Here is an 18,684-nt window from a genome sequence, read left to right as displayed (position 1 = left end):
CCACTTACGTTTGGCAAATTTCGCAGTGGTTGCTCGAACTCAGCAGTCAACATCGATTCAAATTAATTAACCTCACGGCAAACAAACAGATTGGGTAAACTATAGCTATCTAACATACGGCAGCAGGCACATCATCAGGCGACCGACGACTCAGCTGATCTCATTAGTGGTGGGTCATCAAAATTAATGAAGTTTAACCGTCATTCTATTCTATCGGTTGCCTGGAGCAAATCTGCAATTAGCTTGGCTTTGCGGATCTCGTGTAAAATGCAATCAACGGTTCATTACAGGTTTTCCAACGTTTTGATGGCCTCCTGGAATACCTGTGCCTTATTTTATTTGATTATGCTACAGGTACAAATTGTGCTTCAAATCTTAGTTATCTTAGTTGGTGACTCAAAGCACGAATTTTCTCGAATAATTCCACAATACTATTAGTCCAGATACGACTGTGAGAAATAAGGAGCTAAATAGCACCGCTTCACCGCTCGGACAGTAATCGCCGGTGGAACAAGTTGTACACTGAACCACGGTCAGACTGCTGACCCAACCTTCACAGATGTTCGAGTGCTCGAAAGTGCATCCCTGGGAGAATCCAGCATTTACAACTCCACCTAGTGGTTTCGTCAATTCCAGATGAAGGGAGAAGCATTGGAAGGAAACATTCGTTCCTGGATCAGCGGGCACTAGTTGTGTGTTAAATTCATCCAATAATTCGTGCATTCCATTTGCAACTTCGATCGTACAGGGAAGCGGGATGCCTAGCTCCTGACATTCCGACCAGTTTAGTAAGCTTAAGCAGGTGGTGCAATTCAAGGGTTGCGCTGAAATTGTTATAGAAATAATCAGTTGTCTTAGAAAAACTGAAAAAAAACTTACCAAACTTAAAATTCAACAAACCGAACAACAGCGAAAAAATCACATTTTTCACAGAATACATTTTGCGGTGTATTTTCTTCCGGACACTGAAGACTACTAGTTACAGTAAATGCAAATTTGCGTTAATCGATCCTAACCACCACTACTCGACATCGCTATCAATTGTTGACACATAGGCTTCAACAGTGTAAATAGTGGGTTGGAAATTTTCTTGCCTCGAGAAAATGTAAAATCGTTCCCCTTCCGATCGATGTTTTTTTACGAATACCCAATAATAATAATTATAGGAACATAATGAAGGTTGGCTTATCTTTCTAATTGGAGTGCAAAAAAAACTAACTTTATGAGTTCATTAAATCGAGTGACTACGTGCATTACGGCTGTGCACGGTTTGTAATTTTTCCTGCTACTGTTTGAAAAATATTTTCTTGATTCCTGGAAACCAGTCAGAGCTTTACTGCTTTGAGAAGCAGTGATGTCCTTCTGAATGATCACAATAGCCTAATAACAAGGGGTCTTACATGTGCTGATGTCGTTTTGGTGTGAAGCGAAAATGAGTCAGGTCATAACCCCAACTGCCGTCAAAATATCTAACAACGGTTAGAGTTAGAACCTGACTTAATCTTGGTGTCAAGCAAAAAGGGCATCGGGATGAACACGATTAAATACTCAATCCTATGGAAGCGGCTGCCTGTTATTTACTTTTTTACTCGGTTTACTCAAACATACACGGAAAAAAATTTGTTCATAAATTCATGAATAAATGGTCACGATTTCGTGAACTGAACGATTCACGAAAACCGTGACCAAGTTCCTGAAATTATGAATAATAAATCTCGTATTCACGAAACTATTTATGTTTTCTAAACACCAGTTCGCCCCGAATATATACATGGCGTTACAATAGAATGGTTGGTTGGGTTACTGTTGTTGTTCCCTGGACATGTTTAGTTTTGGTTGTGATTTTTGTTCATGATTTGGGAATACACAGTCGACAGCCAATCGTTGTTCATGATTTCAAGAGCTTATTCGCGATTCTTGTGAATTCTCATGACGTTAGCGGGATTAAAGTTCATGATTTCAAGATCATTGTCGCGATGTTCGTAATTTCCATTCACATTATCGTGATATTTTAATAATGAGCAGAGTGCTTCATGTTCATGATTTCAGGATCTTTGTCACGATTTTAAATATTTTTGTCGCGAGTTGCGAGTTCATGATTTTAGGATCTTAGTCGCGATTTTTGTAACTTCTTTCCATGTTATCATGATATTTTAGTGATGAATGGATCAATTCATGTTCATGATTTCAGGATCTTCGTCACGATTTTAGATATTTTTGTCACTAGTTGTGTTATTTGTGTTCATGATTTCAGGATCTTAGTCACGATTTTCGTAATTTCTGTTCATGTTATCATGATATTTTATTTTAGAGCTTACATTCAAAGAGTAATGTAACTAATGTTCATGATATCAGCAGTTTTATCATGATATTCGTAAATTCTCTTCGCCTTATCGTGATCTATTACTTTTTGGTTACTAATGGTTTCTTATTCGGAATAACGTGACGATATGAACTGGATCATTAAAATAAGACTCATTCATAAATAATGATGTTCGAGGTTCTAATAGTTTTTTATATCTACTGCTCGTACCTATTACTGGTTGCTAGCAGCTGGGTATTTCACAAAAAAGTGCATGGAACAAAGATGATTCTACGAATAATACTCCAACTTTTGTGATAGAGTTCACGTAAAAATTTCATTACCATGTTGCATGAAATTGTAAATGATTAGGGATACCTTCTAAATATCACAAGCATGCAAATAGATACTAGATAGATCGTAAATGTACTAGGAATCATGAACCAGTTCACGAATACATGAACAATATTTTACGATTTTGTGAACTTTTTCACGAAAGCGAATGATAAGTTGTGACTATTAAACTTGGTGTCATGAACCAGTTCACGAATACATGAATAATATTTCATGATTTCATGAACTATTTCACGAGTACGGATATTAAATCTTGACTAGTATGTTAGGGCTCATGCAGTTCACGAATACATGAATATAATTTTATGATTTCCTGAACTATTTCATTCGGATATTGGATCGTAACTAATATGTTAGGAATCATGAACCAGTTCACGAATGCATGAATAATATTTCTAGGGTGTAAATAGGCGTTGTACCGAGTATATGTATGTCGATTTTAGTCCCGATGCTATCTGTTAGTTTTTTGCCTTTCTCATATAGAAAGGTTATGCAATTGCTCCAAAAGCTGACTTCCTAATCGAGGCCCGAAGATCCGAGTCTCATATACCATTTGACTCAGTTTGTCGAGATCGCAAAATATCTCTGTCTATGTATGTATGAATGTATGTGTGTGTATGTGCGGATATATTATATATTGTCTACATCGGTTTCTCGGAGATGGTTGAACCGATTTTTTTATTCCCATAGGCTGCCATCGAATTTCATTTTGATCCGATATATGGTTCCGGAGTTACGAGTTACCCTTTGCGTCCCCGAGATACTTTTCACTTATCAATTTAGGTGCTTAATTCGCTCTAGTTTTAACAATTGTCAACGGATTTCAACCAAACCACTTGCAAACGATCGGGAATACATTCAAGTTTCTTAAACTTTACACGTTGGTCATGCCAGATAACCGGTTCCGGATTTATACGGAAATTCCGTGGGGTCTGTCCGAGAGTCATTTAAGCTATTTTTTTTTAATTTTTCAACGTCTAGCTTTAAGTGTGCTATTATTATAGCCCGTACATGATTAAATCTTATATGCGAACCCTTCAAAGTCTTTTAGGATGGTAATGGCCATCTTCGGGCATCCTGGAACCGGTTCCGGGGAACCTAGTAAATCTGAAATACGCCATCTTTTCCAAAAGGCATATCAAATATTATAAATTTTCATGAAAAATACACAACGATGCTAATTGGATGCTCGTAGACTATTCCTGGACCTTTTCGGAAGCATCCGGGACATCCAGGGACCGATTCCGAGAGATTTTCTGGAACCGATTTCCGGAAACAGCAAGCCTTATCTATGAAATAATTGAAGAAACCATATACCTCTCATGCGGCACATCAAATTACATTAGTTTGATGATCTATGAACATTGCGATCACGTTGCATGTCCACAAAAGAACACTTTACGACCGGTTCCGGATGTTCCGGAATCCGGTTCTTCGGACCAGACATTTTTGGTAAATATGCCTGTCGTACGGCACATCAAATTACATCAGTTTGATGATCTATGAACATTGCGATCACGTTGTATGTCACCAGGCCACAAGGGGACACTTTACGACCGGTTCCGGATGATTCCTCGAACTAAAAATTTTTGGTAAATATACCTGTTATACGGCACATCAAATTACATCGGCATGATAATCTTTGAACAATGCAGTCACGTTGTATGTCATCTGGAGATACGGGAACACTTTACGACCAGTTCCGGATGTTCCGGAACCCGGTTCTTTGGACCAAACTTTTTTGGTGAATATGCCTGTCATGCGGCACATCAAACTACATCGGCATGATAATCTTTGAACAATGCGTTGTATGCCATCTGGAGATACGGGGACACTTTACGACCGGTTCTGGATATGTCGGAATCCGGTTCTTCTGACCAAACATTTTTGGTGAATATACATATTATGCGGCACATCAAATTACATCAGTTTGAGAATCTATGAAAATGCGATCACGTTTGAAATCATCCGGTCACTGAGGACACTTTTCGTCCGGTTCCAGTTTTTCTGGAATCCAGTTCTTCGGACCAAATGCTTTTAGTAGACATTCCTGCCATGCTGTACGTCAAAACACATCAGCTTGATGAATGGGCAATGCAATCACGTTTGAAATCATTCGTTTCCGGATTTTTGTTCTCTCATATAAGACACTAAATGACATCGACTCGATTATCTATGAATAATCATTCACGTATTTGGTAAATTCGTTATATTGCACCCCCGTTACAGTTTTCAAACATCAATAACCTTCTTGTTTACCTCGTACAGCACTGGTGCAGGTCAAAAAAGATGTAGACTGATTACACTCAAGTTTGAATGAATGTATCACCAAGTACACACTCCGGTGTAGTGTAAAGTCAGTAACTAAAATACCATATGCATTACGTGGCGGATGAAAACAAATTCATAGAAATTATGTACCGATGAGAACCAGGTTTTATGTGAACACACACATTTTTTTCGCCGATAGTCAGCAAAGTTTTGATGAATTTTCATCTGCTGAAAGTTTCAGTAATTCAATATGCCGAAAGTTCAGCAATTTCCATTTGACAGATTCACTTTGCCGACAATCAGCTATTGAATCGGTCAAATCTTAGTATTTCAGGCTGGATTACTGTAATTTCGATAAGAGCGCTACCAATTTGACAATTTGAATTTCTGAACTTTTAGCAAAGCGAATCTGTCAAAAAGACTAAATTGAAATTGCTGAACTTTCAGCATATTAGATTGCTGAAACTTTCAGCTAATCAAAATTCGGCAAAATTTTACTAAAAGTGACAGCCAAATTCTGGTGTGTGTGTGTGTGTGTGTGTGTGTGTGTGTGTGTGGTGAAAATGACAATATGCTATTAGGTTTTACATGAACCGACATAACCCCACAAAATGAGCCGGATGAACTACGTTTGACAATTCTCGCTGGTTTGTTTACACGGGAGTTACGTGAGTTCGATTGTAACAGATGAGCACCTGTTGCGCTCGAACTCACGCAACTGACAAGGTAAACAATCCACATAGAATATTGTCAAACATGAACTTCATTCATCAAGAGTTCATTCGTGTCGTCATCTTGTAAAACTCAATGATTTACAACAGACCGGCTTTGACGTTTCTTTTGATTGCTGTGTACATATTCAACGAATTTTTATCAATGATCGTGTTGTTGAATTTGGATTGTCGATAGAAAAAAAAGCAAACATGGAAGACAGTGTATCAGACGAATCTTCGGATTGCGAAAGTGATGTGGATGTTGATATGGCTGACTTAGATTGTGACATTTCAGGAGATTCAGATGTGGACGCACAATTGTTTAAATCGGAAGTCGAAGAAGATTGCTTTTATGAATCCAAGTGTGGAAGCATCAAGTGGGAGAAAACTCCATTGTTTCAAATACCTCCAACAGCACCTGACCAGTCGTTTGCCGGAAAACCTGGTGAATTTTTGGTGGATATGAGCACTATAAGAACACCGATGGATGCGTTTGAGGTGTTTTTTGATCAAAGCATTCTGAAAATGATTTGTCAATATACTAACGCTGAAGGTGGGTTTGACCCTTCATTTAAACCAATAGATATTCCTGATTTGCGCGCATGGCTGGGACTTTTAATAAACGCAGGCAAAAATCACGATTCAAAAACAGATATAAAGGAACTTTGGTCTTCGGATGTAGTAAATGCTAGACTGTTTTATGCAGCTGTAATGGGCCGTAACAGGTATGTACATTATTTATTTTATTAGAGTTTGGCGCCAAATTATTCAGAATACCTTATATATTTTTAAAATAATGAGAACATGGTTCTTTCTAATGCTAACACAAAAATAGTAATAAATTTATAGCAAACATGAAGGCTTCTAATTATTTTCTTGCTGATGAATAGGTTTGAATCAATTTATCGTTATATTCGGTTTGATGATTCTTTGGCCAGGCGTCCTGCAAGAAGCATGCTGAAAAAACAAAAAACAACGCGTGATTCGTCAAGAGAAAGCTCTTCTCAGAGAAGGATCAATCTGAAACAAGAACCATCAACTTCAGCAATCGTTTCTTCGGCCGATCGGTTGCGATGTATCCGTCCAGTAACAGACAAAATTAAAAAAAAAATATTTGCTTGTCTTACAAGCCTTCCACTGATATAACAGTAGACGAAAGGATGGTTCCATTTCGAGGTCGTTGTTCGTTTCGTGTGTATATGACGGAAAAACCTTGCAAATATGGCATCAAGATTTGGGCAGCCGTTGATCCTTCAAACTCTGTCTTATGTAACTTTGACATATATGCAGGTATATAGACAACATTTGCAAGTTTCAAAGATGTTTATATTTCTTTGTTATGGTTTGGTAGGAAAAATTGACAAAAAACCCGAAAAGAACCAAGGTTATAGGGTAGTAACTCAGTTGCTCTCTCCTTACTACAACTCCGGACGACGAAGCACATTTGACAACTTCTTCACCTCGATTCCGTTGGCAAAACACCTGCTTGATCAAGGAATTACTTTCATTGGAACTCTACGTGCCAACAAAAAAGAAGTGCCGCCGGAGTTCGTCACAAAAAAAATTCTTGAAGCTGGAACTGCACTCTACGGGTTTTCCGATCAAATGATGCTTTTATCTTGGACGGAACGAAAGAATAAGACGGTGTTGCTACTTTCAACAGAAAAACTTTCCATGCCTTCAGTAATAGAAACAAATGAGAATCAGAACCCTAAGGCGAAACCAAAATTGGGAAAAGCCATGAAAGCAGAAGTAATTTTTGAATATTTCGAAATTGAAAATTCCAATAATAAGATGGTTGTTTTTATTGTTTCAGAAAAAGAAGGAGATATTGAAGCCAAAATGTGTACTTATGTACAACATGTTGAAAGGAGGAGTAGACACGTTAGATAAGTCAACGATGTACTATTCTTGTCGTCGAAGGACGAATAGATGGAGTATGGCGATATTTTTCAACATGGTGGACAGAAGTACACATAATGCGTATCACCTATTTGTTGCGGCCAACCCAGACTTTTTACCGTCCGATAAAAGTAGGAAGCGGAGTTTCATTGGATGGTTAGCCAAACAATTAGCCTTGGAAAATGTTCGCCGTCGAGTTGAATGTGATCAACTACATGAAGATACGATTCATAAAATTACAACCTTTATGACAAATTACGACCAAATGTATAGTACTTGTACTTCTTGTACAAGCAGGAGGGAACTTACGAAGTGTAAAAAATGCGTTTTGTGAACAAGTTCCGCTTGTCACTTTACATCCGAGTTTCCGAATGAAGTCCGAAAACAGAGATGCGGGATTTGTGCCAGGAAAAAAGACATCAAAACTTATATCATCTGTTGCAACTGCAATACACCTGTTTGCAAGAAGCACAATACAGCACGCAAACTGCATTCAATGTGTATCACTTGTTACAACCAGTTGCACTAGCGAGAAACTTTTTTTAATTCATCAGTTCATCAACTTTCGTAACTAAATACAAGAAAAATCAGTGTATTTTTGAAATAATGAAACCGAATTAATGTCACATAGCAAAGTAATGTTATTTGATGTACCGCATGTCCAATATATTCACCAAAAATGTTTTATCCGCTGACTCCGGACTCTGGAATAACCGGAACCAGTCGAAAAGTGTCCTCGTGTGCCCATATGAGCTAAACAGTGGTTTTCAACCATTTTCGTTCCATGTACCCCTTTCCGAATATTGATCCTTAGCATGCAAAGAAAAGAAAAATGATTTTCTATTGGATGAACGCCATAGTTATTCAATTTGACCAGTGTTCCTGATCACCCTCAACCAGCATTTTTATTCTTGACTCACTGAACCAATATGTAAATGTTTCCGACAGGAATGTTAGGATAATAAGTTGAAATTTACCCGCACAATTCACCCCCTACAGAATTCTAATCCACCCCTGAGGGTGAATTCACCCCCGGTTGAAAACCATTGAGCTAAAACGTGATTGTATTGCACAAAGATCACTGATGTAATTTGATGTGCCGCATGACAGGCATATTCACCAAAAATGTCTGGTCCGAAGAACCGGATTCCGGAACATCCGGAACCGGTCGTAAAGTGTTCCCTTGTGGCCGGATGACATACAAAGTGATCGCAATGTTCATAGATCATCAAACTGATGTAATTTGATGTGCCGCATGAGAGGTATATGGTTTCTTCAATTATTTCATAGATAAGGCTTGCTGTTTCCGGAAATCGGTTCCAGAAAATCTCTCGGAATCGGTCCCTGGATGTCCCGGATGCTTCCGAAAAGGTCCAGGAATAGTCTACGAGCATCCAATTAGCATCGTTGTGTATTTTTCATGAAAATTTATAATATTTGATATGCCTTTTGGAAAAGATGGCGTATTTCAGATTTACTAGGTTCCCCGGAACCGGTTCCAGGATGCCCGAAGATGGCCATTACCATCCTAAAAGACTTTGAAGGGTTCGCATATAAGATTTAATCATGTACGGGCTATAATAATAGCACTCTTAAAGCTAGACGTTGAAAAATTAAAAAAAATAGTTTAAATGACTCTCGGACAGACCCCACGGAATTTCCGTATAAATCCGGAACTGGTTATATGGCATGACCAACGTGTAAAGTTTAAGAAACTTGAATGAATTCCCGATCGTTTGCAAGTGGTTTGGTTGAAATCCGTTGACAATTGTTAAAACTAGAGCGAATTAAGCACCTAAATTGATGAGTGAAAAGCATCACGGGGACGCAAAGGTTAAAGAGTATGGTTACAAATTTTTGTTTTGTTTTAATTCGTCCACATCGGTTTCTCCCTCGGCATGATACTGTCCACCAAAGCTGTATTACAGTGATTGTATCACAGAAACTTGGAATATTTTCTTTTAAGTTAGGTTATATTGTGATCATTTTTAGTACTTAACTTGGCGACCTTTATTATCCACCGCCATGGTCAAACAATATACAATGTGGGTTAAAGGCCAAGTTTCTTTGTAGGCACCCTTCTTTTATTGCTATATTTTAAATTAGATCCATGTTAACACTCACTAACACAAATTGCTTATTCTCTCATATACACTCACAGTCTCTCATTCCAAACGTACAAACGTAACGTTCGCGATAACACAAACCTGGTCACAAATGCGAACGCCCGCGTTCTCGCCAACATTAAAACTACCCGGTAATTATGTGTACCTGAAAATTTACTAACGCGGTCTCAAACATCAACCCACCGCTCGCGCAATGATGAATCGGTCACGTCCGGAAGTCTCTACCCTTGATCCTAGCAGCCCAAACTCATGTCTTCAGTTATACCAATAGAAATTAAAAGTAGACAAGACATCTGCGCGCGGTTATTGAAGAACACGCAAACATGCGAATGGTCACACACTTGTAAAAATAATGTATAAACGCGAAGATACATACACACTACCACACGCGACAAAAACGTCGACATACAAACGTTCGAGTACTACGCGATCATCCACGTACAATCACACCCACGATCTCGCAAACAGGATAGCACCTCGATGACTAAATGAACTATTTAGCACTTATAAATTCACTAACGCGGTCTCAAGAGTGAACCTCTAAATACCCGTGTTCGTGCGATCATGAATTAAAAAGGAAGCTCTCATATCCACTGGACAAGCAGTGTCTTAGTGGGCGTCTCGTCAGTAATTTTAGTGAGTAATTCTGAATTTTGTGTAAGTACGAGCTCTGGTACTTGAATTTCAGGGTGATGAAAGCGATCACGCAGCAAATCCCGATATTAATTATGTGATATATGTAAAAAAGAGAAAATTTATCCAAAATGTGACCACAACTTCTTGGACTTGTAGTTCTAGGTTGATAACAGTCATTCAAGGTCTCTTTGGGCATATTGACCATCATCGACGGTTCCGGAAGCCCCCGCGGAAGTATCCAAATTCAGAATAACGGTTATATCGATTTCTCGGATATGGCTAGACTAATTTAATCAATCTTAGTCTCAAATGAAAGGTGTTGCGTCTCCGGAAATTGATATTAAATATTCCGGAGTTACGGGTTGTGACATGCGGTAACAGAGAAAATTCCGATTAAAGCAGATGTTGCGATGAATGCAAAGAGGTAAAAATTTTGCCAAAATCAGTGCAAAACAACTTGCCTTTGTAGTTCTCGGTTACTGACGGCCAACCGAAGTCTCGTTGACCACATTGACCACCATAGACGGTTCCGGAAGTGCCCGGGAAAAGTGATCATTTTTTTTAAATTAACAAACTCACATCAGTTTCCCGGAAGATGGTTTGGCCGATTTTTTACAAACTTAGGCTCAAATAAAAGGTATTTTATCCTTATAGAATGGTATAAAATTTTGTACGGATCGGTTGTATGGTTTCGGAAATATATACTGAATCGTCCAGTCATATTTCCATATAAGCCGGAAATCTAATTCGGAAATTTCGGAAATCTAATTCGTATTTTTGATTCCAAATGTCTTTAACCTTTACCTGCCTATGTTGTTTGTTGACAACAACGTTTTTAAACAGCTATAAACTCACAAAACCAAGTAAGGCTCATTAATGTGATTATTGCCTTTAATTTGAGTATTAACAGTTACAAGGATCAGCTCTAGAACTGAAGTTATTGCAATTAGTCTGATTGGATTCCGATCGAGCAGTGCTGCCAGGGACAGTTGACGACGGAAAATGATTTTTTCATATATCTTCGTTATTGTACAATATTATTGAAAACTGATAAAACTTATCAATTAAGACTGTCGTTGGCTACGTTTTCCACGTAATTGGACTATTGTAATTTTTCTAGGAGAATTATATTGAGCATTAGAAGGTAAAAATTGACCAGCTTCTAGCACTGCCATGGAAGCACCTATCTTTATGAAAATAGGCTTATCATGTTTCTTGACCCAACCGTTTTCAAGGAAAACAGTTTTGAAACCCTACATGCACTAGAAAAAAGGTTGGGCATGAAAGGGTTAAAGGAGTATCACGTCGAGATTTTATGTTATCTCAAAAAGAATTTTTGGTGCAATTCGACTTTTTGGGACTTCACCGATTTCGCCTTTCTCATATAAAAAGGCTATGGTATCACTCCAAAAATCGATTTTCCAACCGAGGCCCGGAAGGGCGAGTGTCATATACCACTCGATTCATTTCGTCGAGATCGCGCTATGTGCGTATTAGGGTGGGACAAAAATTAGATTCCTGCTCTGAGCAACTTTTTAGGTTCCATTTAGGTCCTAGAACAACTGTGTAATTTCTTAGCTCGATCAGTGAAACTATATTTTTGCGCCCACCGTTCAAAGTTTATATGGGATTTTATATGGGAAAATTAACTTTCACAAAATAATTCCTCCAGGAGTCTCCCATTGCTTCCTAAAAATAAATCGTTATGTGCCTTTTATGGGAAATATAACAGTGAAACAAAGTCTCGAAGACCACAAAACGATCTGACGCTTGAGAAAAAAGTTATTACGTAGAAACTGATTGATGTTCTGACGATTGATAAAATATTCTTTTTTTTTCTAGCACCACTGCTATTGGTTGTCCAATTATATGCAATTTCGTTTTGATCTTCTCTTAATGTGTCTAAAATAATTATCTGTACTGTTTGGCCACTTCACAAGATTTTTAATGGATAAATTGAAGCTTTTTTGTACATAAAAAATAAAGTTAAAAAATTTGTATATAATTTGACCGCCAGCAGCAGTGATGCTATGAAAAGTGAAAGTTTCATCAATCTTCAGGGCATCAATCGGTTTTTGCTTAATAACTTTTTCCACGAGCATCAGATCGTTTCGCAGTCTTCTAGACTTTGTTTCCTTGATAAATTTCCTATAAAAATCAGTCATCTGTATATTTTTAGGAGGTAACGGGCGACTCTTGGAAGAATTATTTTGCAAAAGATGATTTCCCCATACGAAATCCCATGTAAACTTTAAACAGCGGGCGCAAAAATATAGTTTCACCGATCGAGCTTAAAATTAGCAGAGTTCCTCTGGGAGCTAAATGCGACACAAAAAGTTACTCGGAGCAAAATTTTATTTTTTTCATATAACCATGTCCCACTCTAGTGCGTATGTATGTGTGTGTCAAATAATGTCACGCAATTTTCTCAAAGATGGATGGATTGATTTGCACAAATTTAGGTTCATATGAACAGTATAACGCCGCTATTGAATGTTTAGTTGATCGGACTTCTGGTTCCGGAATTACGGGTTGAAGAAGGCCGTCACAGAGCAAATTCCCATATAAACTGGTAACCCTTTGATATCAGAATGATGTAACATATATTCAAATAAGTTCCACATTACTTAGATTTGCGGGTGGCCACTAGAGTGACAGGAAAAAAATGACCTATCGGCCCACCCTTGAATCGATTCCCAGTCCCACCAGGAGTACTTGAAGCAAGTCGGACAAGTCTAGCTACCGGACTAACGTTCCTGAAGTTTGTATGGGACCTTTCGACAATTTACATGGAGACAGCCCACTAGCTCGCATTTTCGCCGTTAGGTGGCACAACATGCATCCTATTATCACTGTAACTGAAAATAAGAAAGATAATTTATTTGTCTACAACTTTGTCGAAGACTGCTAATCAATCCGGCTTTGTTAAAAGTAGTTATTAAACTTTTAGCGAAAAGATATCTGAGTCAGTTTTGCATGGGGCCTAACAGCGCATGGTTGTGCATCAGTACTCGATACGCACGAACCAATCATTTTTGTGAAATAATCGTTAGGATTAGCTCAATACTATGTTCATAAGAATTATAGTAAATAATACGAGTTATGTTTTGGTTAGAAAATTTTAGTTCCACCTGTGACCGCAGAGGGTGCCAACGCTAACTATCCTGGCCTAATCCTATTTAACCTTATGAAAAGGAAATGCAGAGAAAAATTAATACCGTAAACCGTAGTGACTTTGATCACTCGAAACTTTTTTCCTAGATCGCTTATTAAACCAGAATAATCTACCGAATCATTTTAATTTGAACTGATTTTTACTCTAAACTTATAAAATACTGATTTGTTATACTTTTTGAGTATATTGTTCGGTTTTTGGGTACAAAAACTACAAAAAACCGAAATTTGACTTTACCTTATTTTTACGAAGCTTCGTAAAGTGTCTATTTTTCATAAAACAAATAAATCTCAGATTTGAGCAAAAGTAATAAACTACAAGCGAGTTTTTATTTTCCTTTAGATTGGGATGTACAAACTTTAGTTTTAAGAGTTTGTTTATTTTAAATACATTTTTTGTAAAACTAATGGGCAATTATTTTAAATTATTTTAAGCTAAAATTCGCAACATTTTTTTTATTGTTCAATATTCCAACGTGTTAGAATGGATGAAACTTTTTGTACATCGATAAAGCGCTGAAATAAAACAATTTTAGCAGTTTTAAAGGTTTTCAGAATCTTTTATTCTAGTTGGACACGAATTATAGGAATTTTGGTTACTCGAATTTTACAGTACATTGAAATACGTTGTATAATACCAATTAACATCTATTTAACAATGAATATCTTTCCAGAATCAGTTTAAACAAGCATTTCAATGAGAAACATTGACAATGATAACTTAATGTGGTGATCATGCAGGTTATCAAAGTCACCCCGGAATACGAAAACGGACTTCAACTTGAAATCATTTTTGTAAAAATAGCTGTAAGCGGACAATTTTAGGTAAAACCATCCAATCTTATTCTCCATACATCAGTACATGGTTCAAAAATATTAAACTTGGAAAAAAGTTGCGTCTAGAAATATGTAATGATTACTCCGGAAAATGATCAATGTCACCCCGGTTTACGGTAGTAGAAAATAAAACGTAAAAACAAATTCTGTAATTTTCATTTTCCGTTATATCTCAGAACAAGTTTTTTGCAGTTGGGCCATTCTTGCACTGAGCTCTTCATATATAAGTGCTCTGAATTAATTTTGAAACCAGCTGGAAGACGTAGGGAATTCATAATGGGCAACTCATGTTTATGAAATGTTTGGACCTGAATATACCTGTCAAGTGACAGGTATATGAACAATGTAATCAGATGCAAAGTCTTCGGATCACACGGGGCAGTTTACAATTCCAGAATAATCGTATGCTCAGAAGACTTCAAATTTGCTAGAATAGTTTATTGAAAACCAAGTTAATGTAATTTGATGTGCCGCGTGACAGGAATATTCACTACACAAATTGTCGAAGGAGCTGAATTATCGCAACCGGTCGATGTTAATACTTTTATGATCGAAAAAATGTTTATATTCGAAGGATATCCGTTTTTTAAAATTTAAATTTAAATTAGTCACAATGAATTTAAAAGCATAATATTGAGAATGTATTTTTTTCTAACCTTTTTAGGTATTAAGGAGAGGTACTCGAGGACAAACATCAAAATTGATTTTCGTAAATAAAATAAATATTTTTGAAAATAAGCTTCACCGTATTTTATTTTTTTATCAATCGAAAGAAAATTTAATTTGAACCTGTAAAAAAAATCAATGGGATTTCATAAATTTAAATAATGTGCTACATTCCAAGGTCTAAAGGGCGTGGTGCCTTTGCAGTTTATTCAAAAACGTTTGATGGGCTATGAAACTAAACTAAATTTAGAAGGACATTGTGTATTGATCTTTGAAAATCACCGTGACCACTTCAAAAAAGTTTTCATTTCTTTTCCTCTCTTTGGTTCCAGACACTAAAATAGATTTTTAAAAACGTTTTTAACAAAAATCACAACATTTCATTATATTTTGTTCTTGTCTATTCTAAAAATAACTATCAAATCCTATCACATTATTTGGGATATCACGTAGTCTGGTTCACCTAGAGATTTAACGTTGGTGTATCAACCCATTTCAAATTGAAAATCACTCATAACAACAGCAACAACAGCAACACAATTCCAACAACTAAAAATTGGCCTACTCTGCCTGCACCGCTCCGACCGGCTTCCGTTGTCACTGGTGACTCTGTTGTGACAGTGGAATTCTGCAAAGCTGCGGAAGTTGGTAGGTACTCTGCACAAGGAGATGTCAGAACCGTCGCACCGGAGGTACTTGATGTCTGCTGTTCATCAGTTGAACCAATTGAACATTCGGCCAAACTCGATCCGTTATTGGTCCAACCATCGCAAAAATTGGCCTGCTTGTACGTACACCCGCTCATGTAGACAACATTGCAAGAAAGGAACAGTTCGATTTTCAAGCGGAAACACTGGAAATCCCCCTTCTCTGAATCTTCCAAGCCAGGGTTGTACTGAGCTAGATAGTGATGCGTTGCATTTACAACTTCGTCCCCACAGTTGGCTTGTACGCCTTCCCCGGTGCAATTGTCCCAACTAAAGCGGCTTGCGCAGAATGTGCACTGGATTGGTTCGGTTGTTTCAGCTCTCGCCAGCGTTGGGTCCGGTCTACCAAGAACCAACGGAACACTGATGGCCAGGAGGAACAAAATCAACCTGAGGAGTAAAATCATCTTCTCGCTTAAATGAAATCTATCGAACTAACCGGTTCAAGGTTTGACTTGTAAAGATATAGAGAGATAGTAGAAATGTGATAAACTATTGGATCGCTATTTCTCAGTAGCATTTGCTTTGAATCACTGGCAAATATTTTCTGTTGAGAGTCATGACTGTTTCGCGCGTATCTCGAGAAACTATCATAGATAAGTAGATTGGAAACTAACACACTATCAGCCAGATAACAATTTTCATCGCACTGACTCAATCGTAGAATAAAGCATTATGCATTTACTATGTCTCAGTACGTGGCTCAAATGAGAGTAGATGTCGGCAGTCAGCTGCTTTCCGGAGATCTTACCTAAAATTCTTGTCAAGATCTGTTTTTCGGAAAGTTCTGATTCTTGAACATTTGCTCTTATAATTGTGAAAACTGGGTTGATCCAATGTACAATTGATAGTTTTATTCATGTACTTAAAGTTTTACATCAAAGAGGATATTGAACGAGGGGTATTTTGAAAAAAACTCTCACTTGTAGTCTTGCAACAGGATATTAAAATGAAGAACTTCACCTCTAATCACCTTCCTTCTCGAATTAATAAAACGTTTAATCGAGAACTATCTGAAATGTTCAAAGCTGGTAATATCGAATCCCCGATGTCAGAGAATTTTATCAGTTTTTGTAACTGCGCGAGGCATGAGGAGAGATGATGCCTCTTGACTTAAAAACTGACTGTAGTAAAGAACCAGCCAACTTAATAATGCGCAAGTCAAACGCTCATCGTTATCCGTACCGTCGATCTCGACATCAAGAGACGGTACGTAGACATTTGCCTGTATTCTAAAGGACATTAAAACTCTACTAACGTTGTTCATTGAAAATCTTCCGGCAGAGAATTGCACTGATGTTTAATTCCCACTTCTATTTAATTCGTGCTTAGTTCCGACTTTTATTCGAAAATTCAACACCAGTGCACTCCACTGCCTCGGAATGTTTCAATGATAATCAACATAAGCTTGTCCGGGCGGATCTTTGAAATATAGGTCACGGTCGAATAGTACTCTGTCAGATATCGTGACAACTTCAAAAAATTATAGATTGTTCTATCTTAGTTCCGATAGAAGTCGTAGGTAGACTTCTTTCGGACCTAAAGTAGAACAATTTATAATCCCTCAATTGACTTCTAAGAATACGATTGACTACGGAAGATAACTGGGTATCAAATTTTTGCCATCTGGATGGGTATTACTCAAATGTTAAACAGTTAAACTAATAAAGAAAATAGAAATTACCAGAGAGATTGAAATACGGAAGAAAATTCAGTGGAAAGTCTCAAAGCAAAAAAAAACTCTGTTCACTCAATACACTACGCGGGTTGGGACAGTTACGACACACCAAAACAGATACAGATTCACTTAGCATGGGTACACCTTCAACAGGGAACAAACACACAACATATGCGCAAACAACCCTTATTATTGCTTCATACGTTATACGAGACAGACGACCAAACGATCCAAGCATCACAGTACGAATGTTACGCAATACTTGAGAAACAGCTCCAAAATTACGACTTATCTTTTTAAAAAAGGGCCCCGTTGTAAAATTTCTGAAGAAACAGGAGGGATATTTTTTACAGTAAGAACTATTATTCTACTTAATGGAAATTTCGCAATGAAATTTCCCCATGTATTTTATGCAGAATCGTCAATGTGGAGCAGCTAAGATATCTAAGCGAATGTGGTAAAGTAATATAACGTCTGCATGTATTTTTGTGCTCCATTCATCGTTCGTTAGTCGAATGAGAAGCATGTTGATGCACGGTTGGATGGTGCGGTAAGAAAAAGACAATCCGAATTTTTGTGGCCTATTATAAAGAGGCATATGTTAACTTTGGCTTTCAATCAACTTTTGCTAGTCGAACGCATAAAAAGCATATTGAAGCGAGATAAAAAAAAGGCACGCTGGCTTTCGTCGCCCATATATTATTGGGCATGTTGTTTTGTTAATCAGCCTTATTTTGTGTCTTTGAACGAGTGTGATTTGCATTCTCAAAAAAAGCCACCGTAATACAGAATAAGACTGAATATTTGTGTTTCCCGAGGATTTCGGTTTCACAATTGTTTTTCGGGGTAGAATGCCGACCGGTTTGCTGTTCATAGCCTCAGCAAATCCAGTAGTTAAAACTTAGTGTTTGGCTTCGGTCGGATTAAGTTTGATTTTTTTGTTTCGAAATTATTTCGTCAGTAACTTGCACCAACTGGGTGTCCGGTTAGATGATATATCTAAACTAGTATCCAAATTAGCACTAGTTAGACACAAAAAAATAAACAACTCTACTTAGCTACTTCTTTTTGTTTTGGAACTCAGCCAAGATAAGCCATCAGAAAACCTGGGAAGGATTCTTCCGCTCCCAAAAGCTATCATCCCTTCAGTCTTCTCTCAGTATCAGCTCCAACACAGACCCGAGTTGGTAGTAAGATTCGGAGTAATTCTACCCGTAGTGAAGAAAGTTCAGACATGACTTGTGTAAGTGAAAATAAAAATTGTCAGAAAGCTGGTGGCTATTTGGAAACGCCCTTTGTTAACGGGCTGTATGACCGA

At 37.5% G+C, this 18,684-nt stretch overlaps 3 protein-coding genes across 3 annotated transcripts in view; 1 reads left to right on the top strand and 2 right to left on the bottom strand.

Moving 5' to 3' along the window:
* The window catches only part of LOC131685732 (microtubule-associated protein futsch), a 298,318-nt gene that overhangs the window by 197,642 nt on the left and 81,992 nt on the right, over nt 1-18,684 (top strand). The window lies entirely within an intron of this gene.
* On the bottom strand, nt 318-951 carry LOC131685740 (uncharacterized). Its single transcript, XM_058969651.1, has 2 exons — nt 880-951; nt 318-824 (listed from the first exon to the last, which is right to left on the bottom strand). The coding sequence occupies exons 1-2, from the start codon at nt 938-940 to the stop codon at nt 397-399; spliced, it is 489 nt and encodes a 162-aa protein (XP_058825634.1). The 5' UTR covers nt 941-951; the 3' UTR covers nt 318-396.
* On the bottom strand, nt 15,153-16,130 carry LOC131685738 (uncharacterized). The gene has a single exon (XM_058969649.1). It carries the CDS (start codon nt 16,093-16,095, stop codon nt 15,493-15,495), a length of 603 nt encoding a protein of 200 aa, XP_058825632.1. The 5' UTR covers nt 16,096-16,130; the 3' UTR covers nt 15,153-15,492.

The sequence above is a fragment of the Topomyia yanbarensis genome, chromosome 2 (genome assembly GCF_030247195.1).
Source record: "Topomyia yanbarensis strain Yona2022 chromosome 2, ASM3024719v1, whole genome shotgun sequence".
Taxonomy (NCBI): domain Eukaryota; kingdom Metazoa; phylum Arthropoda; class Insecta; order Diptera; family Culicidae; genus Topomyia; species Topomyia yanbarensis.
Note: the sequence above shows the minus strand (reverse complement) of the source record. Positions and strands in the feature narration are given on the sequence as shown.